At 43.6% G+C, this 27,811-nt stretch overlaps 1 protein-coding gene across 4 annotated transcripts in view; it reads left to right on the plus strand.

Annotated features, from left to right (window-relative positions):
• The window catches only part of Rnf157 (ring finger protein 157), a 75,914-nt gene that overhangs the window by 26,372 nt on the left and 21,731 nt on the right, over positions 1-27,811 (plus strand). For all 4 annotated transcript variants that reach the window (XM_047543405.1, XM_047543406.1, XM_047543407.1 and 1 more), the window contains exons 3-4: positions 22,864-22,952; positions 27,369-27,515. In XM_047543405.1, the coding sequence (XP_047399361.1) occupies positions 22,864-22,952; positions 27,369-27,515 (236 nt within the window). The remainder of the gene's footprint in view (positions 1-22,863; positions 22,953-27,368; positions 27,516-27,811) is intronic.

Raw genomic sequence — 27,811 nt, forward strand, 5'->3', positions numbered from 1 at the left:
CTAGAGAGTGCATATGCAGAAAGACAGTTGAAGAGAGTGGGAGTCAAAATTTCAAGTTTTATTAATACCTTGCCATTAATTTCTCTGTAACTTTGGCAAGTTTATCACTTAGGCTCTCGAATTAACCCCTTGCAAAATGGGGTTGATTCCCACTTTGGAGGAATGTAGTGCTGAGAAGATGTCTCGGGATTGCTGGATGAAAGGCAGCCTGGGGCAGTGATACTTACGTTGCTAACCTTTGAACTCAGTTGTGGGTGGAGGGAATATACCCTGGATTTTGTTTGCTTGTTTTTTTGTTGTTGTTGGTACTGGGAATCAGACCCAGGGCCTGTGTGTGCTAGGCCAGTGCTCTACCACGGAGCTCTACTCCCTGCCAGGCACTGGGTTTTAAGTGCTGTGTTTTCCCCCTCAGTATTGGAGATTGAACCCAGGGTTGCTTGACACTGAGCCACATCCCCTTAAGTGCTGTCTTAGTTGGTGACTGGGGCTTCTGAAGTCTTTCATTCTCATCCCCCTATGCTGGAGCTAAGCCTCTGAGACTCAGTAATGAAACATTAATTGAAGACGTTCCTGCCCTCCCTCAGTGCAGGAATTGCCACTTTGCTCCCTTATTGAGTTAGATCTTGTTTTGTTGAGATAAATCACTGAAGCTCTAAGTTATTTAGAGCTTTAATGACTTCGATTGTGAAAGTATGAAGCAATGCCTTGCTTCTACCTGCCACTGTAGCCAGGAATTCACAGCCTCCTTTCATCTGCAGGGAGCCCTCGAGCTGTCCTCCCTGCCCAGCAGGCCCCAGGGCTCCTTCCCCACACCCTGCCCCAGACCTCTGCCTCAGAGCCGAGGCGCACGGGATGCTTTTCTCCTCTCCAGAGGAGTGCCCAGGAGCTGCACTGAATCCAGCTTCTGTACATCAACCACTTTAACTTACACGTGCAGGAAGAACAAGGGCTTTGTTTCTTTTGTTTCAGTGCTGGGGATGGAACCTCTTGCGGCCTGGCATGTGACCTGTGAGCTGCAGCCCAAGAGCAATTTTTTTTTTTTGTTTGTGGTACTGAAACTTGAACCCGGAGACAGTCTACCACTGAGTTACACATCCTCAGTCCTTTTAACTTTTTTTTTTTTTTTAAATTTTTGAGATAGGATCTCTCTCAGTTGCTGAGGTGACTTTGAACCTTTGATCCTCCTGCCTCAGTCTCCGGAGCTGCTGGGATTGCAAGTGTGGCCACACACCTGACCTTTTGCCCTTCTTTCCTGGACATAGTCACAGGCAGCTTTGCCACTGATTAGCTTTGAGCCTCAATTTCCTCAGCTGCAAATATACCTTTCTTGCAGGAATATTTTCAGGACTCAAAAATTGATAACTATTATGATCTAATTTCTGTTTTAGAAAGTTAACTCTAAAAATTACCTTGAAGTATAAAGAATGAATCAAAAAGACAGGAAATAAAGAGACCAGTTAGCAATTTATCTTAGTTACAGAAAAAAAGATGACGTGCCTGAACTCCAGGGTAACATCATTAAGAATACGTGTGGGCGGACTGGGGAGTTGTGGCAGAGTGTTTTGAGGGGAGGGTATGGGGGCCAAGCCCTGGGAAGAACCCTCTGCGGAGGCACATCCAGCTGCACGCGTGGCTCGTTTCCTCTGGAGACCCTCCGTGCCCTGACCCTGGGCGCCTGCTACAGTGGCTCACATTGCAGGAACCCTGGGGCTGCTGCCCTGTGACCTGAGGCTGGGCGTCTGTCTTTCCCGCGTCCTGCCACCTTGCTTTCTAGGTGCGCTGCAGGGTCTGGCTCCGGCTGCTGCATCGTTGCTAGAACTTTGCTGTGTGTCCCTTTTGGCGTAGCTGTTTACTTCTCTGAGTCTCTTCTACAGAAATACTTCAGAGAGTAGGAAGTCATTCCTATTTACAGTATGTATTGTGGCATTACTTGTCGTGAAAAACAAGGTCAAGAAATTCTACTGCACCCACGGTATGAGCTGCTGTTCAACCAAAGTGAGGTGGCTCTGTGTCCCCTGAGATGAAGGTGTGCAAGTTGCAGTGTATGATGAAGAGTCTGACTTCATTTCTTATAAAATAACAATATACGAATGTGTGCATTTCGTTATATAGAGAGAGCTTTATAGCTACATAAAAATACATAAGAGAACAGTGCATCTTACACTATTATGGCAGGAATGTGGGGCACCTCGGAGAGGGTATTTACTTTTTTTTTTTAATATCTTTTTAGTTGTAGATGGACACAGTATTTTATTTATTTTTATGTGGTGCTAAGGATCAAACCCAGTGCCTCACACATGCTAGGCAGGCACTCTCCACTGAGCCACAACCCCAGCCTGGGTATTTACTTTTTAAGTTCACATTCTTTGATGTTTTTCAGATTTTCTGCAAGGAGCATGTTTTTATTTTTAAATAAAAGCATTTCAATTTTCTTTAAAAATAGAGATAGGGATATTTCTGAAGAGAGGAAGGAAATATGAGAATATGTACAAGTAGGAAAATTAAGGAAGTTCACAAAGTAATAGTTTTAAATTTTAGTGATCTACAGGAAAGGTAGGGTCTGCTAAGTCAGGTTGGGGTACATGTCAGGAATCCTTTTGGGGACTTACAGAAAATGAGGTAAATCAGGAAAAGCTTGGCAAGGAGAGGGGCCTAAGAGCTTCATGTTGGCACTGGAGCAGGGTGGTCCACTTTTAGAAACCCTAGATTCAGTATGGATATAACTTGCTTATAACCACCAGAGAGTAAGAGAAAACCCAGCCTAGAGAAGACCTGACCTAGGGAATAAATTACAGAGGATGTCACTTTTAAAAAATAGCTTCTTAACCTGGCACAGTAACGTACGCCTGTAATCCCAGCTATTCTGGAGGCTGAGGCATGCATATATTTGAGATGTTGGATGGTGGTCATGGTTTTATCTGACAGGTGTGTTGGCTTCAGGGTTTACTTTTGTGGATTAATGTGATAGAAAAGGGTTGCATTGTAACCTGAATTTATGAAAGGAAGCATGTTCTCTGGGGATGAATGCCGAACAAGGTATCTTTTTAGTATCTTTAAACCTAGTTGGGTTGCCTCTTATATGTAAGAACTTCAAAACCAATTTTAATTGTAAACAGTGTACTCACAGGAAGAAGAGAATGAGAGGAGGAAATAGCTCGTTTTGTTGTTGGTTTTTGTTTCTATTTTGTTTTTTTTATATTGTGGTGCTGGGTATTGAACATGGGGCCTCTGGCATGTTAGGCAAGTACTCTGAGCTATACCACCAGCCTTCTCTGTTCTTCATTTGGCTTCTGAACTGAGAAGATTGTTTTCTTTCATAATCATTAGACTGTACGTACTTTTGATCTTTCCCCCTCCTTGTTACCAAATTGATTGTTAAATGAATGAATGAATAAGATAATCATTCTGTTGAACACCTCTGGGGCTCCAGGCTCCTATTATACTCTAGAGATGCAAAAAAGATAAAATACAGTCCCTGCCCTAAGGAGCGTGTCCTGAAGCTAGGAAAAATGAATGTGCTGGAGGAGGGGCCGAGCAGAGGCATGGAGACCCAACCAGGAGACACTCTGCTGTCCCAGATGACTCGGCATGACCAGCGTGCAGGGCCTAGTGGGTAGGAAGCCACAGGGCTATCCAGCCAGGCTTACATGAGGGCCAGGTACACTTTTCTGTTTCTGAACTTTCATCTGGTAGTCATGGGAGACCACCAGTGGGTTTTAAATTGGGGGTCATAATAATACGTTTTTTGAAATATTGTAGGCAACAGTGTAAAAGATGGAGTGGAAGGTTGTGAGAGTAGAGACAGCGTGACAGATATCAGAATGGGACCACAGGTTGCAGTAGGAGTGAAGAGCACGGGACGCACAGGCCAGGCAGAGTGGCTGGTTACCGACAGAAGAGGCAGAATCTAGGCTTTGGTGATTAGAATGTCCTCCTGAAAGGAGGTGCCCAGCCAGTGGCTCTTCCCTGTTTATGTGGCAGACCCATTCTACCATGCCTACTCCTTCAAGCCTTTTAAACTCTTCCTCTAGAAACTTCTGTGACAGTTCTAGGAGAGTTTACTATGGCCCATCACTCTCCCATGCTCCCAAGACCCTCTCCCCCTGCACGTATTGCACCCAGGACCCTTGGCACACAAGAGGAATGTCCCCATGTCAGCACTCTCTCGCATCCGGCATGTCCAGTGCCTTCTATTCCAGAAACATCAAACTAGCCTTAACAGCTCTCCTGTCCTCCTTTACTTAAGGGGAAATCCACAGCATGCTGGGGCCATCCATGACCAACCGACCCTAGCGATAGGTCCTGTTTGCTGCCTGACCGAGGGTTGATTCATCCCTAAATCCCATCTGCAGAGTCCACATCATTTGTGTATTGTTTGTTTGTTTTTGGTACCAGGTATTGAACCCAGGGGTGCTTAGCCACTGAGCCACATCCCCAACCCTTTTTTATATTTTATTTTGAGGCAGAGTCTCACTGAGTTACCTAGGGTATCACTAAGTTGCTATGGCTGGCTTTGAACTTGTGATCCTCCTGCCTCAGCCTCCCAAGTCACTGGGATTACAGGCACTTACCACCACTCCTGGCTAGAGTCCACTTCTTTAGATGACTTCTGATAGCAACTGGTTTGGGTCAGGTCCTTTGAGAGCAAAACCTAAGGTGGCAGTCTTTGTGAAAGTCATTTTCTGAAGGTATGCCCTCCAGGGGAGGGGAAGCTGGTGGGGTTGCAGAACTGAGCAACAGTGTGGTCTCAGCAGAGATCCAACTCAGCGTATCCCTGTAGGAAGGTTTTAGAGTACAAGTAGCACATTGGAGTTGCCTCGTCACGAGGTGGGGGCTGGTACCCATATACTCTCAATAGTGGGTTTAGTTGAACATAGTTCAATTTATTAATTTTTTTCTTACGTGGTGGTATTTATTATCTGTTATTTTATATTTGGGATTGCTATCCACTTGCAGTTGGTTTGGGGATATGACAGGATGTAGAAGCAAAAAAGTTTCTGGTTTTTAATTTATCCAGCACCAATTATTGAAAATGCCATCCACCCTTTTCCTCACTGCACTGCAACATGGCCTTTGCAATACCTCTGGACTCTCCAGGAAAGAATCCTTTCATCTCCAGCTTGTGGGGTGGGATGGGGCAGAAGTGGGTGGCTGAGCCAGACTGCCAGCACTCTGGGAGACTGTGGGGAAGGGGCTAGACTTGGACCTCCCCTTATTTTCAGAAGGGTTCCCTTGGCCTTGGCTGTGCCTAGCGTCCCTGGGACACAGTTGTTCTTGACTCCCGGGCAAGCGTCCGGTCTTCTTCTAGAGGTGAGGCAGGTGTGGTCTGGCTGCGTGACATCTGGGAAAAGCTGTAGGGGTCCTAGTGCTTTCCCTGTAGACTTTCCGTTTCCTCTTTCCAACCTCACTACGCCCCACTGTTAGGAGGACCTGCCGCCTCCAATTCCTAAGCTTTTCTGGGGTTCTGTGGCATGAATAATATATCTGCCATTTGGACTTTCAACCTTTTCTCCTAAATCAGTTTTCACTTGTCTGTGACTTTCAGCTTCCATGTTGTTGGGATCATTTCCACTTCCATTCTCAGTTCTTGTGGGTTTATACTTTTTGACCTTTTTAAAAATCCCTGTTTTGTTTTTTCAGTAGAAATTCAGGTGCAGACATGAATACCTGATTTACTCTACTGTGTTGACGGGGAGGCCCATCATGTGCCTTCATGTCCAGTTCTTTAAGTGCACATGGGAGCTGGTTGTTGAACTTTAAATTTTCTATCACTTTCCCAAACTGCATCTCAAAATTTAATAAGTTAAAATATAAATATAGATTAAAATGTTGTTCACAGATTAGATAGTGAATAAACACTAAGGCTTCGAAACTGCAGCGCAAGGATCTTCCTTATGTATAAATTTTTTTGATCTGCTACATTGGAAATTTTCAATTACGCCAACTTTAGATTTGCCACAAAGTTCTTCATTGTCCCTTTTTGCGTTCCCTTTGCGTCAACCTGAACAGCCTGGAGTTGTGCAGGAAGCCAAGTGACTCTCGCGGAGTTTGGTAAGACTTCGGTGTTCACTGGACACAATGCAGGGTGCCCTCAAGGCATGTCAGATGGGGGAAGCTTTTGAGCTTGGTGGAATTTTCTTATTAATCTATGTTCAGTTCCTGCCACAGTAATTGATGTTTTCTTTTAATATCAAAGTTCATCTAGAATGGAAGGAAACCTAGTTGTGTCTAGTATTACACATCATGGATGAAGCCACCAGGCCACTTCTATGGGGACAGTTTTTAATAAGAGTTCCTTGTCTTTGGCTGCTTCATGTCTCACTAAAAGTGCCCTGCTTTCAAAGGATTTCAGTGGAGCTGTGGGGCAGCCCAGGCTGACATGAGATCGCCGTCTTTCTGCCCGTTACTCCTGGCTCCACCTCTCCTCCTTCTGTACACCTGGCTGCTGAATGAGTGCTGTTCCTTTTTTTTTTTTTTTTTTTTTTTTTTTGCAGTACTGAGGATGAAACCCAGGGACACTGTACCACTGAGCCACAGCCCTTTTTGTTTTTTTTTTTTTATTTTGAGACAGGATCTTACTAAGTTGTGGAGGCTGGCCTTGAACTTGTGATCTCCCTGCCTTAGCCTCCAGAAGAGCAGGGATTTCAGGTGTGCACCCACTGAATGCATGGTGTTCTGCACAAGTTGAATGAGGCCTCTGGCTATTTTATTTAAACGTTGGAAAGAATGTGTCTTGTTACTGGGAAAAGCAGAACTATATGGATAAGACACAGATCAGTGGTTGCCAGGGACTGGGGTCTGTTAGGGTGTCAACAAGGGGCATGAGAGATTGTTGGGGGGGGTGTGGAAATGTCCTTGTCTAGGTTTTGTTTTGTTTTGTTTTTGTGTATGTGGTGCTGGGGATTGAGCCCAGGGCCTTGTGCATGCAAGGCAAGCACTCCACCAGCTGAGCTATGTCCCAAGCCCCCATTCTAGGTTTGGATGATTACACAGTTTTGTGTTTGTCAAAATTCATAGCACTGTGTGCTAGAAATAATGAAGTTCACTGTTTATAAATAATGTTTCTTGGAAAGGAGAAGAATTAATGGAAAGGTGATCCCTCCAGAGGCCTGGCTTTCACATGGTCCTGGAGTCTGCCTATGGCTATGCCCCCTTGTCTATGTGTGGACAGGGTGGTGGCAGGTGGCACGGGTCTCCAGCAGTGGGGGCGTGTGTCTTGTGGCTGCATGCTGGCCCAGAAGCCACCTCACGTCCACGTGTTGTTTCCTTCTACAGCTCTTTGCTGTTTTGGATGGGGCTGCAGAAGTCACGGTGCTGTGCCGGTAGGGCACGCTGGAGGAGAGGAGGGTTTGCATGGCCGGCATCTTCCATGAAGGGAAATATGTCTCTGTGAGAGGCTTGCTGTCCCTGAGAGGTTAACTTCTAATATACTATGGGGCAGATTTACAATAATTCTTCAGGGTCACAACAAAGTGAGATGTATCCTAACTGCATTTATTCCAAGTAATTTGGATTTGGGACTTAGAAATAAGAGGTACTTACTTAATTGCTTAAATTTCATTTTGTACATTCTTTTTACCAAGCATTCAAAATGGCATTACAGTGCCGTGCCTGTAATTCCAGCAACTTGGGAAGTTGAGGCAGGAGGAGCACCAGTTCAAAACCAGCCTCAGCAACAGCAAGGCACTAGGGCACTAGAGACCCTGTCTCTAAGTAAAATACAAAGTAGGGCTGGGGATGTGGTCAAGCGCTCTGAGATCAATCCCTGGTATCAAAAAAAAAAAAAATGTCATTACAAGTAGAGTCCTTTAATGAAGATAATATTATTACTAAAAGTAATCATTAATGATAACATACCATACCAACACACCATAGCATGGTGTGAGTTTTCATTGTTATTTTATCTCTGTCACCCCCTGAAAATAGATGTAGGCTGCAAATCCCATTTTACAGATGGGACACTGATGTCCATAGACATTAAATTACTTGCTTATGTGAGAGAACTCAGGCGAGGACCTGCATCTTCTAGATTCTGGTGTTGTATTTGTTTTGTCTTCTTTCTCCACTCTTGCCATAGGTCACTGACAGGACCAGAGCATCTTAGCTTAAGAAATATTAAGTACTAGATAAACTTAATAAATATTATTCCACAAACTCTTTTTTTATTTTTATTTTTTTATAAATGTTTTAGTTTATTTATTTTATTTTCTTTATTTTCATGTGGTGCTGAGGATTGAACCCAGGGCCTCACACATGCTTGGCTAGCGTGCTACCACTGAACCACAACCCTAGCCCTTCACAAACTCTTAATCAAAAAACACTTGGTGACCAGGCACAGTGGTACACGCCTGTAATCCCAGCAGCTCGGGAGGCTGAGGCAGGAGGACTATGAGTTCAAAGTCAGCCTCAGAAACAGTGAGGCACTAAGCAACACACACACACACACACACACACACACACACACACACACGGTGGCCTGTGTTTTGTGAGCATTAATTGTGCTAGTCTGCCATTTAGTCTGTGAGGCAAGTACTGGAATTCTAGCCAGTCCCCGTGGGGCATGTGCTTTACGGTGCTAAGGATCTCAGTGTTCACATATTCATTCTACCAGGACCTGCCTCTGCCTTCTGCCTGTGCAGGTGTGAGTCCTCGGGTGGTACAAAGGTGACTCGCTGCAGCATGGATTGTCCCTCCAGCTTATCATCTCAAAGAGCAGATCAGACACATTCACACACATACCCGTGATGCAAAGGGGGAAGTAAAGACTGAGGTGTGGATGTGGCTTACAGAAGCGTGGAGAAAGGAACTTGGCAAGTTGACTTGAAAAATGCCACTACGTGTTTGGACTTTTGATTTGTCCAGTGCACAGAGAACTGCTGTGGTATTCAGCAGAGACTCTAAAGCATCCGGGTTATAGGAATTTCCTCGAAATTTCTTTGAACCATACTGAAACCCAGGGTACACTCTCACCTCTGTTTCCTGTTGTCATTGTATGCCTGTCTTACGGGAAACTATACTTAGTGGTGTTGCATTTCAAAGAAAAATGTGGTTAACTTGTTCAGCTTTTAAAGAAACACACAGTGGGGCTGGGGTTCTAGCTCAGTGGTACAGCACTTGCCTAGCACAGGTGAGGCCCTGGGTTCGATCCTCAGCACCACATAAAGATAAATAAATAAAATAAAGGAATAAAGGTATTGTCCATCTACAACTTTTTTTTTTTTCTTTTTTTGCACAGTACTGGGGATCGAACTCAGGGCCTTGTGATTGCAAGGCAAACACTCTACCAGCTAAGCTATCTCCCCAGCCCTCCATCTACAACTAAAAAAAATTAAAAAAAAAAAAAAAGAAAGAAACACACAGTGGCCTTAAATTTTAATGAAACAGTCCTACAAAAGCCTGTAAAAGCCAAGAGTCCTGGATCAGATAGCTTAACAATTGCTCCATCAGGAGCATCCCTGTGGCACACTTGCTGCCTTGCCCGCCTGCTGTGGCCTCGCCGGGCTTCCGTCAAGTAAAACAGCCGCTCTCTGTACAGACGTAAGCGTCCTGCCTCATCTTCAGCAGCAGCCCGGTGGTGAAGGTCGGTGGGCTGCACAGCAGAGGGTGTCCTCAGCTACGTTCTTCCCTTGCTGCAATTTTTAATGCTGATAACATGGGAGGTTTATGTCCTCTGCTGCTCCACATGTTAAAGCATTTTTAAGAGAGGGAGAGCAAGCAGTCAGCCCAGGCCCCCTGTAGAAGGAACATGCCGGCAGGCAGCACTCTGCACAGCTGTCACACCGTGGCAGGTAAGGACAGGGAAGCCGCTATCGCCCAGCCCCGGCCACCCTCTGCGCTGGTCTGTGGTGCCCGCTGGCAGCCCCCATTCTTCAGGGCTGGCTGCTCCCCTCAGGCTACCTGTTCCTGGGACCCCAGTCCCAGCAAGGCCTCCTGCCTGGGTGGAGTCTGCAGTTGTCGCCTTCTCCAGGTGTGTGTGAGTGTGTGCGTGTGTCCACGTGCCCACCCCCACAAACCTAGAAGCAGGACCCCAGCCTTCCCCTTGGCTCCCTCTGACCTAGGGGAGGGAGCTGCCACCTGCTCTTTTTCTGACCACTCAGTGTCCCCTTTCTGTCCTCTGATACCGTTTAGCTTGTTCCTTATGGTAAATCCTCCCTGTTAAAGCAACTGATATGGCATGGTTTCCCTGCCTGGACCTTGGTGAATAAATTTCAATCTAGGAAATTATGCAACAGATATGATAACGCGTTATACTGTGAGAAAATGAAGGCTCAGAATGGCAAAGCTGTTTGTCTAAAATCACACAACTGGAAGTATAAGAACCTTCCACAGATAGGTCCTCTGCTCTTTCCGTTTAATCTCAGCATTTCTCTTGGACTTTTTTTTTTGTTTTTTGCGGTGCTGGGGATTGAACCCAGGGCCTTGTGCATGCAAGGCAAGCACTCTACCAACTGAGCTATATCCCCAGGCCTCTTAGACTTATTTTTAAAATAATGATTTATGATTTATAGAAGAATCTCAAAGATAGAGAGCTCCTGTGTGCCCTTTACCCAGCTTCCCCTGAGGTCACATGACCATGACACAGCTATCCAAACTAAAAAAAGCTCAGCTACATCAGGAGTGAAAACAAAAGGCCATACAGAGTTTATTGGGATTTAGCCATTTTTTCTACTCTTCTGTCCTTTTTCGGTTCAGGGACTAATCCAGGATACCATGTTACTTTGGGTTGTTTTGTCTCCTTTATTTCCTTCAGTCTGTGACAGCTTCCTAGTTTTTCATGATTTTGACATTGGGATATTTTGAAGAATTTCCCTTGATTTGGGATTATCTGATGTTTTCTTATGAAACATCACAAGGTCAGAGTCATGGATTTAAGGGAAGAATACCCCAGGGCCTTTCTCTTTGCCTTGTATCAGAGGCCCATAATATCATATGACCTATTGCTGGTGTCAGCTGCTGTCGCCTAGTCAAGATGGTACAGGTTTATCCACCATAAATCTTCCCCTTTCCATAATTTATGTGTTAGTGGCCAGTCACTAAATCCTCTTGTAACTTTTGACTTCCCACTGAATTCTGGATCTGTCTTCTTTTTATACACTCTAAGTTCAGGGCTTTTTTTTTTTTTTTTAAAGGTAATGGGATTGAACCTAGCAGTACTCTTAACACTGAGCCACATCCCCAGCCGTTTTTATTTTTCATTCTGAGACAGGGTCTTGCTAAGTTGCCCAGGCTGCCCTCAAACTTGCAGTCCTCCTACCTCAGCCTTCCACATCACTGGGATTGTAGGTGTGTGTCCAGGGTGTTAGTGGCATACAGGAAATCAGTAAAAACAAGAGGTTGCTGAGAATAGGAAAATTGGAGGTGTGGAAGGACGTGACTCCAGGAGTGGAGATTCACAAGGATGGCATGAGAGGGCGTAGGTGCAGGCAGTGACAGATGCAGCGCTCAGGAAGGAGGCCATGGGAGGGGCGAGCTAGAACACAGGACGAGGGGAGGTCCGTGCCTGATGGTCCTTGCCGCTGTGTGCTGAACACCATGTACTGTGGATGTTTGCGTTTTGTCTCTGAGCTTCACTTCTAACCTGACAGTTCTAGGCACTAGATTTTTGTATATGCAGTATTTAAATGAACTTTAAACTTACCAGCCAAAAAAATCAATTGGTTCATATAATCTCAGCTACCTACTGCTGGTGAGGGGCAATTGAAGAATAGTCAGAACTTTCAGAACTTTTGGAAACAGTAGGACAAAATGGAGCCAATGCCACCTTGTAAATTAGCACAGAATGAATGTTTCCATTAGGGTTTCTACAGGTCTTTGTATTAATAACATAGAAATTAAAACTATCAGACATATTCTGTGACTTTTTATTTTATGCAATTTGTTCTAATTAAATAGGGCTTCCTTCTTTTAGGATTAACTAACAAAAATATAATGTTATTAGGGTTACTGATTGAGTTGTGGCTTTCTTCTTGGGGTCATACCTGCAAATATAGTGTTCAGAGAGCCAGACCTTGCCAGGGCCCTGTATTCCATATATTTGGCTAATAAACTGTTTCTGTATTTCATATTATTATTCTTTATCTCAAACCAGAGCTGAGACTTACAACCTAGTAGACTTCAGAGAAGATTTTCCTTCCAGGAACAAGGGAAAGAGACTTGGCAACTCCTTTTAGAGTCAGTACATTTCATTGGGATATACAATGACAGCTTGGAGGTTTTCAACTTGAAGACCAGTTTACAGGGTTATTTGTTTTCATGGTACTGGGGATGGAACCCAGGACCTCATGCATGCCAGACAAGCTCTGTACCACTGAGCTACATCCCCAGCCCCATGTTTACTTTTTGTGTTTGTAATGGGGATGGGGAAGATTTTGGTCCTCTTGCCCTTGTCAATAATTGGACAAGAGGAAATATCTCTATTTTAAAATATCCGGAGAGCCAACACTTGGCGCCATTAGAACATTCTAATGCTTTGGGGGGCAGGGGACATATATATACATATTTATGAGGTTGCGTATTTTTAAATACCTGTTTTGACCAATACTGGTGCCTGCCTCTCCAAACATGGCACATACAGTGTCAGGCATCTCAGAATCTCTTGCTTGAAAGTTGGTTCTCCCTAGCAGGCACAAGGCCCTGGGTTCAATCCCTAGCACCACCGAAAAAAGAAAGAAAAAAAGAAAGTTGATTGTTTATTTGCAAACTGGACACAAAGGGTGGCTGGTCTGCAGGGAATGGCTGTGACCTTCAGCCATGACCAGTCGCTGCACGGAAGAGAGGCCATGACGCTTTGCTGAGAGCGCCGCTCTTCCCTTTTAACTGTGCCTAAAATGAACTGGTCCTTCACATCTAAAAACGGTGTCTTGGGAAGATAGCTTTCATTTCAGAGCACACTGTGGCCGGTGGAGGTGTAGTCTGTTGAGAGGGGAGCCCTCCTGCCACAGGGCCTAGAAGGCAAGTAGCTTTCGTTTGTCACCTAAGCAGTGCACATAGCTGTGTACTTGTGCTTGGTGTCAAATTGGTGCTGAGCATCTCAGTACTCCCGTGCAATGAGATGAGACCCAGACCCTAAGCAGAGAGAGAAAGTAGGTCTGTGACAGTCAGTAGCCAAGGCCCGTGCAGTCTTGTGATGTGTGCTTTGCTCCGAGGTGGGTTGCTGGCACTCTTCTTGTCCTGTTAGGAACAGAGAATTGCTTAACTGGGCAATTGCATAAGATAATTACTGAAGTATTTGGGAAAAGTCAACCTTAAGTGTGACTTCACTAGCCATGGCATTGCTCCTGTGTACTTCCTGCCAGGAGACGCTGCAGCTTTCTTGGATGGAGTTCTTTGATAGCCAAGTCTGAGCACAGAGCGCATTTGTGTTCAAGGTCGTCTTGTGACACCCTCTTGGTATCTCCTTCACGTCTTTGACTTGGGTGAAAAGAACGTCCTGCATCTTCTCGGCTTTATGCTTACCAGTCTCACTGAACTGATGATTGACTTCCCACGAGGAGGGAAAATGAGTGCCTAAGGGTTTACTTCACAGTAATGACAGATCATGTCATTCTGGTCCACTTCAGTCTCCATACAGACCATCTCAGTGCTGCGGCTGGCTAAATAGGCACCATCTCAGTGCTGCGGCTGGCTAAATAGGCAAACGTGTGTTCACTTCATGGCTTTCAAGCAGAGACTCAATGGTGCTGCCCCGACACTGACCTGAGAAAATGTTCTAAAGCATCACCAGTCTGAAAATAGCCACTGACAAGCTTCAGACACGCTAATATGTGAGAGAGGAGAAGTAGAGGGAGCAGAGCAACCAAGCATCAAAGGAATAAAACAGTATTGAAATGCACAAACCCTAAAAAATATTTTTAATGCACACCTTTCATCCCAGTGGCGCGAGGCTGAGGCAGGAGGATTGCGAGTTCAGAGCCAGCCTCAGCAGCTTAGTGAGGCCTAAGCAACTTAACGAGATCCTGCCTTTAAATAAAATATGAAAAGTGGCTGGGGATGTGGCTCCGTGGTTAAGTGCCTATGGGTTCAATGCCTGGTACCAAAAACAAGGTGTACGTAGAGCCATAATGGGTTATTGATATGCCCTTTGGTTGATTTCCATAGTAACCATTTAATTTTTTGACATAAATTATTGCATTATTTCTAGAGTTCCCCTCATGCTAATTTTTTTTAATAATGTTGCACAGTGCAAGAAATGAATACTTTCTACTTTAATTACAAGTTGTCTGAAATTATTTTCTTTCTCTTTGGGAGCAGATTTTTAGCACTTTGGTTTTTTTTTATTATTATTATAGCCTCAGTAAAGAATGAATGAACGAATGGCAGAGAAAGGACAGTACTTCCTTCCTGTAAAATCCCAATTACAGGAGGGATGGAAATGGAAAGTCACCAGTAGACAAATGCCTCAGTAATTATTGTTCTAGGCAAGAATCATCAATGAATGATAAAATCAGTTGGCACAAGTGTGTTGATGAGTGGGGCATGGTGGCTCATGCCTACAGTCTCAGCAACTCTGGAGGCTGAGGCCGGAGGATCTCAAGTCTGAGGCCACTTGGCAACTTAGTAAGACCCTGTCTCAAAATAATAACAATAACAATCATAATCACAATTAAAAAAGGCTGGGGTGTAAGTGGTAGAGTGTCCCTGGCTTTGATCCCCAGCATTGCAAAAAATAAATCAATTAATAAATAAATGAATAAATAAATAAATAAAATAAAAGTATGCTGATAAATATTTACATAGTCTCAAAGTTTCTTCCTATGAGACACTTATTAATTACAGAATGCAAAGTACTAAGTTTTGGGCACTCACCATCTTAGTTGGTCAGAGCTCCTAGAATGGCGTTGAAGAGAGCGTCTCTTCTGTGGGATTCTTGCCAGACACGCGTGAGCTGGTCTATTGTGTGAGAACATCAAGCAAACCCAGAATGAGAGAGATTCCACAAAGCAGTTGTTGAGCATATCAAGATTATTTCAAACAAGTAGGAACTGTCACTGACTGGAAGAGACCATAAAAAGACATGGCAGTTAATGCAGTGTTCAGATTTATTTGGAGGTTGATCAGAAAAGACTACCTCAGTAAGGTAAAGAGAGAACTTTTAATATTTCAGTCTCCCAGGGGCTGGAACTACAAGCATATGCCAAAATAAGTACTAATACTTTGTTAATGGTAGAATCTAGGTAATGTTCTGATCATCACTGGAAGATTCTTTCAAACTTTCTGTTAGAAATTTTTAATTATATAAAGCTTGGGGAAAATATAATATGGGATCCTATAATGCATTCTGAGCCAGAAAAAGACATGAGTGCAAAAAACTGATAAATCAGAATAAGATTTGTGGATTAGTTAATAGTATAGAATCATGAAATCTGGTTTCAGTCATTGTTCTGTTCAAACAAGATGTTAGTTAACATTGGGAGTAACTGAGATGCAGGTAACAAAAGTTTAGAAAATAATGAACTTGGTCATAGAAGAGATGCATCATTAGCTGAAAAAAGCAGCACATAAAACCATATGATCCCATATTTGCAAAAATATTAAATTAAGTTTTAAAATGAATGTGTATGTTGTGATGAGCTTAGGATAGGGTAATGGACAACTTCTACCTTCTACTTTCTCTGTTTCTGTAACAGTTGGATTTTTTCATAATAGGCATGCATTACCTTTTTTCCTTTCCTCATTTTTTTATCGGTGCATTAGGCATGTGTTACTTTTTTAGGTGAGAAAACATTTATTTAATCTAAACATTTTCATGCAAATTAATTTTGGTGTATAATGAAGCACTAACCATCTACATCAAAATCAGTTAGAATACTTATTAAAATGTATTTTAATATTATTAATACTTATTAATATGTATTTTAATAAGTCCCCACCCCAGAGCACCTAAATTGGAACTCTGGAGCAGGGCCCTGAGACAGCAGTACTTGTTAGAAGCACCCCATGTGGGTCTCAGAGTCCCTGAGCTGGAGGATGACTGGGTGAGGAGGGCAGAGGGTGGGTGCGGACTCTGTCACCACCTGCATGTGTCCTCAGCAAGCTGCACACGCTTTCCTGTTGCCTCATCTTGAGCCTTCCTGTGATTTCTAGAGTTACCGAAGTGTTCATTAGATTTAATAATTCTGCCTCCTCTCCCAAGGTGGACTAAAAAAATTGAATGGTTTCCGTTATCTGAAGAAAATCCAGAGCATCATGATTAATATGAAGCTGTCAGAAAAATAAAATACACACACACTGACCAGCAGAAGCCGCAGAGACAGCTCTTCATCTGAGAATGGCAGTGACAACATGACCATCGTAGTTTACACTAACTTATGCGACGTGATGTGAGCACGCCTCATAGCAAAGAATGGAAAATTATGTACTTTTAAAGAAACTTTTTATTGAAATTAATAAGTTATAGACTACTGGGCATTGCCCAATAATTTGCAAGTGGAGTAAAATCACCCTTATAGGCACTTTGAGCATATTTTCTATGAAAAAAATGTGAGTACGGATTTAGGGATAGTTTATCAAGATATGTGAGATCACAGCCATAAAAAAATTCAGAAGGTATAGTTGATATTTACACACACCTGCACCTGCACTCCTCCCTCCAGAGGGTCCAGACTGGCAGTCCCATATTTGGACACCAGGTGGCGCTTTGCCAATGCGAGGTGCACTTACAAGGAAGTAAGCTCTCCAGGATAGATGGCCAGAGAAGAGCTGGCTCGGCAGACAAAGGCTGCTGGCAGACTCCCAGGGTCCACCTGAGTCTTCTGGCTGAGCCAGAACTATGCTTCCGAGGTATTTGGGATTTAAGTTATTGTCATATTATGCAGGCCCAAGCAGGCCAGTCCTGGGAGGGTATTGTGCCCAGGTGTGTAGTACAATCAGTGCAATCATGGCAATGGGCCTCTTTATAGACAGGCCCAAGAGGTTTTCTTGGCTTGTCACCGTATCCCAGGTCTGGTTCAGTGCTCAGGACTGTGAGAGTGCAAAATGAATGAACAAATGTCTTCATGCTTTGAAAACCATGCAGAGGGGAAATTACTGTGCTTTAGAGACATCTGTCAGTAACACAGCTTTGAGCATCTTGGGTGGAAGGCAAATAGGTGCCAGGGCTGCTGGCAGTGTCCTCTGACTTCTCTGTGCCGTAAAACATTCGTATCTTCTGCAGTTTCTTAGATCTCACAGGCAGAAGGATTTCGTCATGCTGTTCTCTGTGTAGAACCTGGATACTGCTTCCTTTGTTTTTTCATGTTGTTCATGTATCTTGCCCTCTAGCAGTGCAGATCTGGGGTATTGCAGATTTCCCCCTATAGGCTTATAGTGGCCCTATAGGTTTCCAAAACCCTTTCTTTAAGGGGAGATTGATATTAGCAGTGCCCAATTCAGACACTATGCAATCCTAGACCAAATAGCCCCTATGAGGACAATAACAAAATTGTCATAATAAACAGAATGAGTTCAAATATTATCTTCAATAAAACAAACAGATTTGCAATAAGGTCTGCAGTTTCTAATGGAGGACAAAGAGGATGCAGAGGGATGTAGAATGTGTCTGTTAATGGGATAAGAAAAGAATATACAGAAGTTCTAGATAATACAAAGGGTGAGAGTATAATCAAAAGAAATTGGATGTTAGCATGCAAAAAAGGGAGAAAGAGATTCTGAGGGAACAGGTAAACAAAAGGAAAAGAGAGCAAGAAAAGTAAAGAAATAAAAACTTAAATTTTTCCAATAAGGAGAAAAAAGAAAATCTACAGTATAACAGTCATATAGTAATGAAACCTCCCAGTGTTCAGTAGCCTGATGCATGAGAGGCACCTGACAATGAGCTTCAAGTCTCCAGCAGGCGTCTCAGGATCCTGGATACTGCTGTTAAATGTAAAAGGAGTGTGGTGTGAGCTATGCTTTTGTATGCAGTGCCGCCTTAGTGTAAGGCTGTAGTCAGGAGTTTCGACTAGCTTCCAGAGCCTGACCAGTGCTTGGCACTGTGCAGTGTTATGGACTTCCTGCACCCTCCTCGGGTTCCTAGGGTGCCAGTGGTCAAGACAGGCTGCAGATGTTTCCTGCAGAACACTGGCAGCTGCAGGAGACAGAACAGGACTTTTGCGGTCAGACACACCTGGGTTCAGATCATGTTTCTGTTGCACATTAGACCTGGAACCATGGCGCTAATTACACACATCTTTTGATTCTGTTTCTTTACCTGCAAAATGGCAACCATATTTTAGTTCTTCCTATGTCTTTCCTGCAGGGACTTACAGTCTGGTGGGAGTGGAGGCGTATCTCTTCATATTTCATGTTAAAAGCAGAAAGTAAGAGTGTATCTGCTGTGAGACTGCAGGTTGGAAGTAGTTGTTCAAAAATGTGGATGTGAATGTCCTTAATGCCATTGTGCTGCATGCTTGAAAATAGTGAGGATGGTAGATTTCATGTTTTGTGTATTTTACCATGATTTAAAGCAAAATGCAGGACTGGGGTTGTGGCTCAGTGGTAGAGTGCTTGCCTGGCTTGTGTGGGGCACTGGTTTTGATCCTCAGCATCACATAAAAATGAATGAATAAAATAAAGGTATTTTGGGCTGGAGAGATAGCTCAGCAGGTAGAGTGCTTGCCTTGCAAGCACAAGGCCCTGAGTTCGATCCCCAGTACCGCAAAAAAAAAAAAAAAAAGATATTTTGTCCATCTACAACTAAAAAATTTTTTTTAAATTAATTAATAAATAAATAATAAAGTACTTGCCGTCGGCGGGGTAGGAGCATAGCAAAGGACTTCCGCAGGATGGCTGGTAGTTGGTGGCTGCTCAGTTCAATGTTTCTTCACATTCTTTCTTTCTTTTTCTTTTTCTTTTTCTTTTTTTTTTTTTCTTTTTTCTTTTTTCTTTTTTTTTTGTGGCATGTGAAAGTTACCCAGATTTTGCCCCATTAAGAGGATTTTCATTTGCTGGAACTTCCTGGGCCTCACTTCTCTGTTACCTACAAGGTTTGGTTCATAAATTCCTGAACAGACCATATTTCATTCTTTGTTCATTAGTCTTGATATGAAACCTGTTTTCATTATGAAAAACCTCATTTAGGGATCCTTCATAAGTCTGTTTAAAGCTTACTTATGCCAAAGTGGTGGTGCATGCCTGTAATCCCAGCAATTCGGGAGGCTGAGGCAGGAGGATCACAAGTTTAAGGATAGCCTGGACTACTTAGCAAGACCCTGTCTCAAAATAAAAAAATAAAAAGGACTGGGGTGCAGCTCAGTGGTAGAGCACTTACCTAGTTTGTGTGATGCTCTGAGCTCAACCCCCAGTTTAAAAAATAATAAATAAAAGGAGTCTATTTACTCCAGAGGGATGCATGAGGAGTAGAAAGGCCTACCATAAGCCCTACGAGGCTACGGTCAGAAGTTGAAGGCCCTTCCATCTCCCTTTGTCTGTGGAAGGTGTGTGATTCTCGTTTCCTGGCCCAAGGTGCCAGTTGCTCATGTAGAGAAGGGACTCTTTGGTCTTCTTCACTCCACTCACTTCCTAGCTCAGTGAACCACCATAGGCGGAGCAAATTATGCTCTCAAGACCTAAGAAAAGAAAGCACAGCCCTGGATGTAAACTGAGGAGAGCGTCACTTCAGAAGCGTTCTGGACCTGGGTGGGCCCTGAACTCAGTCCTCCTCAGTCTCAGGAAGACAGCGTCGTCTGCTTCCTTTTACACTTACCTGCTAGTATAAGAACGAAGCCTTTGGGTTTAAATGGAATAAATGGAAGGTGCTTCTTTTGCCTTACATATAGCAAAAGAATAGTGATGCGTGTGCTAAGGAAATGTAGATGAGCAGAAAAGGCGCACCGATGTTTTTTGCTTGTTTGGTCTGTGGTTGGAACCCACACGCACCTCGTGCACGCCAGGCAAGCTTCCTAGCGCTGAGCTGTACCACAACCCTGGTGATTTTTAAAAGGAAGGAGACTGAGAAGCTAAGAGAATAACGGTGAGCTAAATTGGAAGAGAGGAAGGACAGAAGACTTTAAAGGCAGAAAAATGTTTTCCTCAGTTCTCCTCTGATGCTTCTGTTGTTCCCTCTGCTCTGTCATCTTTGAATTTACAAATTCCAAATATCCTCCACCACCCCTTCCAGGATACCTGGTTAGAAGTGATTGCTTCCTTCATTTTTGCCTTTTCTGTGCCATTTCTCTCTCTGATACTGCAGTTTCTTGTGTAGCTGCATCATCTGGCTTTGAATGCAGCTTCTAGAAAACTGTTACCTTTTCCGCTTTGAACCTCTCCTTACACCCTATGCTAGTGTCACATGTAATGATGTTTATGTATGAATGAGTGGCCTCCAAGTCTCACATCTGGTAGGTAGGAGCCCACAGTCAAGATGAGGTTCTCCTGAACAGGTCTTCAACTACTTCCTTGTGTGTCTGTCTGGGGGATTCAAGTGTGAGGGGATTAGCAGTCAGTCCTGTCCACCCCTGCCCTTGGATAACTTGTGTTCGTTCCCATAATTATCTTGGAATGGATGTGTGAGGTGGAGGCTGAAGAGCACCAGGGCCTTTCCTTCTCTTTTCATTTGTAGGAGGCATAGGGAAGGAAGGGTGAAGAATAAAAGAAAGAACCCATCTTTTTTTTTTCTAACTCAGGTGGGATTTATGGATAACTCCCAAGTACCTGCACAAATGAAGTGATTAACTTTGCTACTCCAGAAAAAAATTTTAATCCTGAAGTCATTTATTTTGGCTTTAGAATAGACTAGCATTTGTGTCGGATTTTCCTGCATAATTACTTTTTGCTTAAGCTTATTTTAAAATTGTTTTAAATTCCTTCAGTATGACAGCCTGGGAAGTGGGGGGTGGAGAAACAGGCCACAGTGGGATTTGGACCAGAATTCCCATTTTCCTACTTCAAAGCCCCCTGTTGCCCCACTCAGAGGAGTCAGCTCTATGTGGAACAATCTGGCAAAATGTTCTTTAAAGTCGTACAAAAATGCTTACTCTTTGATCCAGTAATTCCACTTCTAGGAATCTGTCCCAAGGAAATAAACAAACTCGCAGGGTGTAGGGACAAGGGTCCTCACCACAGCATTCACATCGGCAGAGAAGCAGGAGCAGCTTCCCACGGGGAGCATGGGGATCAGTAGAGCCTCTCTCCTTCTAAGTGAAAATGACTCCCAGCACCTGCGAAGCAGCCCCGTGCCTTGTGGAGAGAAGAGGGAGCAGGGGTGCTGTGTTACCAAGGGGTGAAGTGAGAACTGATTTCCACTTCTATGTTTTTTCCAGTTTTCTGATTGAGTATGTAATGCTTTTTCATTAGAAAAAGCAACTAACTTCTTTTAAGGAATATGTGTTTCGTGTATCAATGAAAAAGTAAGAATTTTTCTGTATAATGCCCACAGAGTGAACAATCAATGCAAATAATTTAGATTTACTGTGGTTGGTGTGTTTTTTTGTTTTCTGTTTTCTGTAATGGGGGTTGAACTCAGGGCCTCACACTTGCTAGGCAAATGCTCTACCACTGAGCTAACTACATGCCCAGTCCTGAGTGTGTGGTCCTAAGGGTCACATACATACATGTGAATTACCAGCAATCACCCTGAATATATAAAGTCACATGTGCCTTAGTTAAATTGTTTCCCAAGAAAAACTCCATTCAGTTGATGTCTGTAAAGGCACAATTAGATTATAGCATAGGTGTTCTGTTTTCTGATCCCAGCACTGTGGAGCTAGACTCTTCTTGAGCTAGGAGAACCACAGTTTTGCAAAGCTACAAAGATCAGTAGGTTTTCTGTAAATTATAATCATGTACTGCAAAATTACATTTCAGTCAAGGAAGGACCAAATATACAGTGGTTGTCCCATCAGATCGTATCACCTGGTGATGTCCTCACCATCTTAGCTTGTATGAGTTTACTCTCGTGTTCCCAGGAAGACAAAGTCGCCCAAGAATGTGTTTCTCAGAGTGCATTCCCATCATTAAGTGAGCATGACTGTGTGTATAAAAGAATAATTGTGTTGCCAAACTCCATTATAGGACTGCTGGGGACATTTTAAAATTTTTTTTTTTTTTTTTTTTTTTATGGTACCGGTGATTAAATCCAGGGCCTCAAGTATGCTAAGCAAGCTGTCTTCCACTGAGCTACATCCCAGCCCAACAATCATTTTTGCTCTACTGAAGGCAATTGCAAGTGAGAAATTTTAGGTTCTCCTTTTTTTAACTTTTCATTATTATGAACTCAGAGCTCTAAAGCCAAAGGTCCAAGTTGGGGAAGAGTTAGAAAGTGTGTGGTAAATGATGAGGACAACCATTAACCCCCCATGACCCCAGATAATTCTGGGCCACATGAAAATTTTTATCATCCCAGAGAGAAACCCATGCCCATTATGCTCTGCTTTATATGATCAGCGGCAGAAACATGTATTCATCACTGGCTGCAGGCCTCAGCTCTGTACACGATAGGATTCTCTTTTATTTGCAGTCCCTAAATTCCTGGGATACCATGTGGCTTCCCTGAAGGAAAGGGCTTGTGGTCTGCTTCCCTGTTGCCTGAGGTCAGATGGAAAAATCTTTTGTGATTAACTGGGCCACAGTGTGTCTTTTGGTATTTGGAACTTCAGCAGGAGTTTTTGATTAGTTCTCTAAGTTTTGGATGCTGACTCAAATAAGCTTTCATGTAATGGAAAAAACTGATAAGTCTAGCTCTTTTGACACCCATTAAATCTCAGTTCTCCTACTAGCTGTGACCCTAAGCAAATTGACTCAATATGTCACAGTCCCAGCCTCCTCACTTAGTGAGGTGCCTGTCTCACTTTGTGGGCCTGTTCTTCATCAGCTGTAAAGCCCTGTTCCCTCAAGGGACAGTCACGGGTCTTTATAGACAGGCTGCCTTCCCTTCTCTGTTTCTGACAGTTCCCATATGCTGCCCCGCCTCCCCAAGAACCTGTGAAGACTCTGAGAAGCCTGATCAACATCCGAAAGGACACACTGAGACTTGTCAGGTAAGTTGTGGGAGTGGCGAAGCTCAGGCCGGGTCCAGGCTCCTCCTCCTGCCAATGGACTCCCTGTGGTCTTCAGGGTATTAGCTGCTGGGGTGCTGCTTCAGTTGATCAGAAATCGGGCACTAATCTTTGTTTGGGAAGAACTTTCACTTACTTAGAGGAAGTCAATATTTCCCCTATTTTGTGGATTTAAATTAAAAAGGAAGAAGAATTATTGAACTAAAAGGGGAATTTTGCATATACTCCAACAAGCCTATGTAATAATGAAATGTTTGGTTTTGAAATAAAAATTCTCATTTTATTGCTTGTGGCTTTCCTGTAAGGAATCCATGCCCTAGGTTGGTTGGTTGCTTCTCCTCATCAGTTCTCGTTACATGTGCCTTCTTGCCACCCTGAGAGTGTAATTCTTAACCTTATGCTGCACTCCAGTAGTATGTTTGCTGTGGCTCTCTGGTCTCCTGGGGAGACAGATCTGGTTAGGGCAAATCAGAGGTCCTGAATTTTCTGAATAAGACAAGAAAGAGGGCCCTGAGTCCATTTTAGGCTTGTATAGTCAGTCTCATTAGGATTTGGAAGTTCTTTCTGATAATTTTTAATACAACAGCTTTATTGAGATATGATTTGTGTACGATACGGTTCACCAGTTTAAAATATATAATGCAATGGTTTAAGTATATTTAGAATTGTGAGTCATCACCAGTAATTTTAGAAAATTTTTATCATCCCAGAGAGAAACCCATGCCCATTATTAGGCACTCCCCATTTCCCCTAAATCCCTCTCCCAGTCCTCAGTAACCACTAATCAATTTTCTTCCTGTCTCTGTCTTATTTATTTATTGGGGTACTGAGGCTAGAACCCAGGGCCTCACATGTGCTAGGCAAGCATTCTACCACTGAGCTCTGCCCCCAGCCCTTTCAGTTTTATTCTGAGACGGGGTCTGGCTGTGTTGCCTAGGCTGGCCTCCACCTTGCAGTCTCCCTGCCCCCATCTCCCGAGTTGCTGAGCCTGTAGGCCCACACCACCTGCAGCTGTGCTTCTCTTCACCTCTGGGGTCAACACTGGAAGGAGGGAGCCCAGGAGGCACGTTGCTACAGAAGTCTTCCTCCACAGGGGCTTTCCACAGGCACAGCAGCCTGAGCTCTGAGACGCTGCAGCCACCAGCCACTCCATCTACTGTCCTCATCACACGTGGCCTTTTCACACATTTGATGGAGATGGGTTCAAGGGCCTGAGCCATTGTGAGGTCCTGGCTGCTGCTCTAGAATTAAGTGAAGAGGTTGTGGTGTGCTAGAAGAACGGGCCTTGGAAGCAGAAGTCTGCCATGCTTCCCAGCTCACGATGCTTGCTGAAATGAGTGTCTGAGCTTCGGGTTTGTCTGTAAAAGAGGTCACTATTTCAGCCTCACCTTTCATGGCAGTAGATAACAAAAGGGAAAACACTTGGTGTTCCATTTTAGGGTAAGTGGGATTTTTGTTTTGTCCCCACCCCCCAGTTTTGCTTGTTGGTTGCAGTCCTGGGGATTGAACCCAGGGTCTTTTGTGCCCTCTAGGTGAACACTTTTTCATTGAGCTACATTCTCAGCTCTTGTTTTGTTTTTCTGAGATTATTTGAATAGGATAAATTCTGTTTCTTCCGATTTCCAGGTAAAGACAGAGGATTTAATGTTAACTTTTGCTCGCTCTCTAAACCCTAATGTATAATAATAAAAGTGTTTGTAAAAAGTATGAGTCACAGAATTGGGAAAAGAACATCAACAAAATTTTAGAAGATGTACTCACATGGCAAATGCCAAATAACTTATCAGACCTGGAAAAGAGAATTCTGAGTCATCAGAGGGAAAAACTGAGACTCATCTTTTTACACTGCTGTCCCCAAAAGGCTCAGGGTTTGGCAGGACCAGGTGCCTCTGGAGGTCGAGGTGGAAAGCTAGAATGAAGAGGATTGGTGGAAGGCCTGCCTGAGAGGTAGTCAGATGCTTTTTCTTGCACAACACGACCAGAGCTGCCTTGCCCACACCCTGGTGGAGTCTGCAGAGATTTCTTACTGGAGAGTTCAACTTTAGCAGAGAACCTCTGGAGTCAGATGAGGTAGGGGGCAAGTGAATTTAGCCATCTTGGAAATGGAGCCCTCCAGAGTACCTTCCCACAGCTCCCAGAACACCAGCAGCCAAGCCTCCGTCAGGAGAGAGGAAAACCGACCTCTGGGAATTGGACTCACCTGGATGGAAAGCATAAGAGAGGAATCAGAAGTTCTTCTGCAGACCTAGATCAACCCTCATGAATATTAAGAGCCTCAGAGACATAGGAGAAAATATTGCTGCTTATTTCATGGACACAATGGTATAAAATGCTTAGGAAATATAAAAGGTCGACTAAAAATTAAAAACAGTAGCAGAAATGAAAAATTCAAGAGAGTATTAGGAAGAAAAGTTGAAATGGTCTACAAAGTGGAGCAAAAGGGCAAAAAGAGAGAGAAATAGAAGAGGACAGATTTAAATAAGAGATTGCAAGTTTAGGAGGTCTCATGTTCACCTGATGGTTCTAGAGAGAACAGACTATGGAAGGAAGGAACCATCAGTGACATATGTGCCCAGAACCAGAGGGCACATGTGTCCAGATGGAAAGGGCCAGCAAGCATCAGCATATGGATGGCAAAAAGGAGCTCCTATAAGCCATGGAAGAGGAGGGTTAGCAACTGGGCTGCTGCAGCCTTGAGAGCCACACTGGGAGCTGAAAAATGCAGCAGTGAGGCTTTCTGTGTCTTTTTGAAAGTATTTATAACCTAGAATTCTTTGCTCAGTCAAATTTTCAATGAAGCATATAAAATGGAAGCTCTCAGAGAGTCTGTCTCCCCACACCTTCTTCCAGGAAGCTAGGGACAGCATGTACCAGTAAAACGAAAGAGTGACCCCAAAAAAGGAAGGCATGAGATGCAGGAAACATGAGCTTCTACAGGACAGAGGCAAAGGGAGCCCCAGGGGATGGCCAGAGAATGCAGGATGGTGTAGTATGCCAGGTACAGAGGGCCCAGGTCCAACTGGGAGCAGGACAGGGGGCTCTGGAAGGACCGCAAGAAGATGAGCTGAATGGAACACCTGCATTTGAACATCTCCAGGCTTAGACTGCTGGTAGAGGGTTCAGGTTGGAATTTGGGCTAAATACATAGAAAACCAAGCAACTGAGAAGGCTAAGCTGAGCACTAATTCTAAGAAAAAGGTAAGCAAAGCAGTCATGGGTTCCTCTGTGGCCAGACTGCAAATGTTTATATAATCGTGGCAATACAGACACAACGTGCTGTGCTAATAAAATCAGGATATGACTGCACTGTGGAGGCAACAGAGCTAGTATATTGGGCAGAGTGAGGAAGGAAGCACAAATTGTCATTTCTACAGTAGGAAATCAACAGGTAATGCCTAAAACTGAAAAATCAAGAAGTAGTAATCTGAGCATGTTATTTAGGAACGTTGTTAAATACCAAAATGGTCAGCTAGATGAGATTTCCTCTGAAGAGGAGGAAGGGGAAGAGTGAGGCCTATTGGTTTTTAATAAGTGTGTGAAATCTACTTAGTGTGATTAATAATTTTTTAAAAAATATTTTGTTTTAGTTGTAAGGGGACAATACTTTTTTTTTTTTTTTTTTTTTAATTTTTATGTGGTGCTGGGGATCAAACCCAGGGCCTCATGCATGCTAGGTGAGCATTCTACCACTGAGCCCAACCCCAGCCCATGATTAATAATCTTAATTAAAACAAAAACTAGGGCTGGGGTTGTGGCTTATTATGAAACACTTGCCTAGTACATGTGAGGCACTGGGTTCCATCCTGGCACCACAGAAAAAATAAATAGATAAATAAAGACGTTGTGTGCATCTACAACCAAAACAAATTAAAAAAAAAAAAACTAAAAACAAGTCTGGCAATGCATATAAATATTAATTGTAGCACTCTGAAACATCAGAAATAACCTCAATGCCCACTAATAATGGTGATGAAATGTTCTGTGGTCATTCCAAAGGAAGACACAGACATACGTTAAGGGCCATGGGGAGAAGCGGACAGTATATGGCTAGATTTTTTAACAAAAAAGATTAGCTGGTGTGGTGGTACATGCCTGTAATCCCAGTAACTCAGGAGGCTGAGATAGGAGGGTTGCGAGTTTGAGACTAGCCTCAGCAAGACCTGTTTCAAAATAAATAAAAAGGACTGGGGATGTGACTCTGCAGTTAAGTGCTTCTGGGTTCAATCCTTGGTACCAAAAAACAAAACAAACAAAAAGGGCTGGGGATGTAGCTGAGTGATAGAGTGTTTGCCTAACCTGAGCACATGCTAGGCCCTTGGTTAAATCCCCCCAAAAGAGAAGAAGTGTCTTAAAATCCCGATATGCTGCGCTCAGTTGCTGAGTCTTGGTGTTTTGAAGGTGTGCCGAGGAGGTGAAGAGTCCTGGAGAAGAGGCCAGCAAAGCTAGAGTCCACTACAACGTTGAGTTCACCTTCGATGCCGATGCCCGTGTGGCCATCACCATCTATTACCAGGCCACGGAGGAGTTCCAGAATGGCATTGCCAGGTAAGAACAAGAGGCTAGGTGAACTGCTTCCTTCCCAGACAGGTAGGGTTGGTGTCTTCTGTGCTTATCTAGGGAGGAGAACATTCTTTGTCTACACCAAGCAAGATCTGGCTCCTGAATTTAAATTTCATTTTACTGAGCCTTACTCTTTCATCTTTCCCTTCAAATTTTGCCATCTTGGTACAGTGGAAGATGGCAGCCTATCCCCTCAGTCCTCAAGATCCTGTTAAAAAATCTGTTCAGCTACCCTTTTGTGCATGTGTGATTGAACAGATAAGTTTAATGATATTGCCGGG

This window comes from Sciurus carolinensis, chromosome 3, assembly GCF_902686445.1.
Source record: "Sciurus carolinensis chromosome 3, mSciCar1.2, whole genome shotgun sequence".
In the NCBI taxonomy this organism is placed as follows: Eukaryota; Metazoa; Chordata; class Mammalia; order Rodentia; family Sciuridae; genus Sciurus; species Sciurus carolinensis.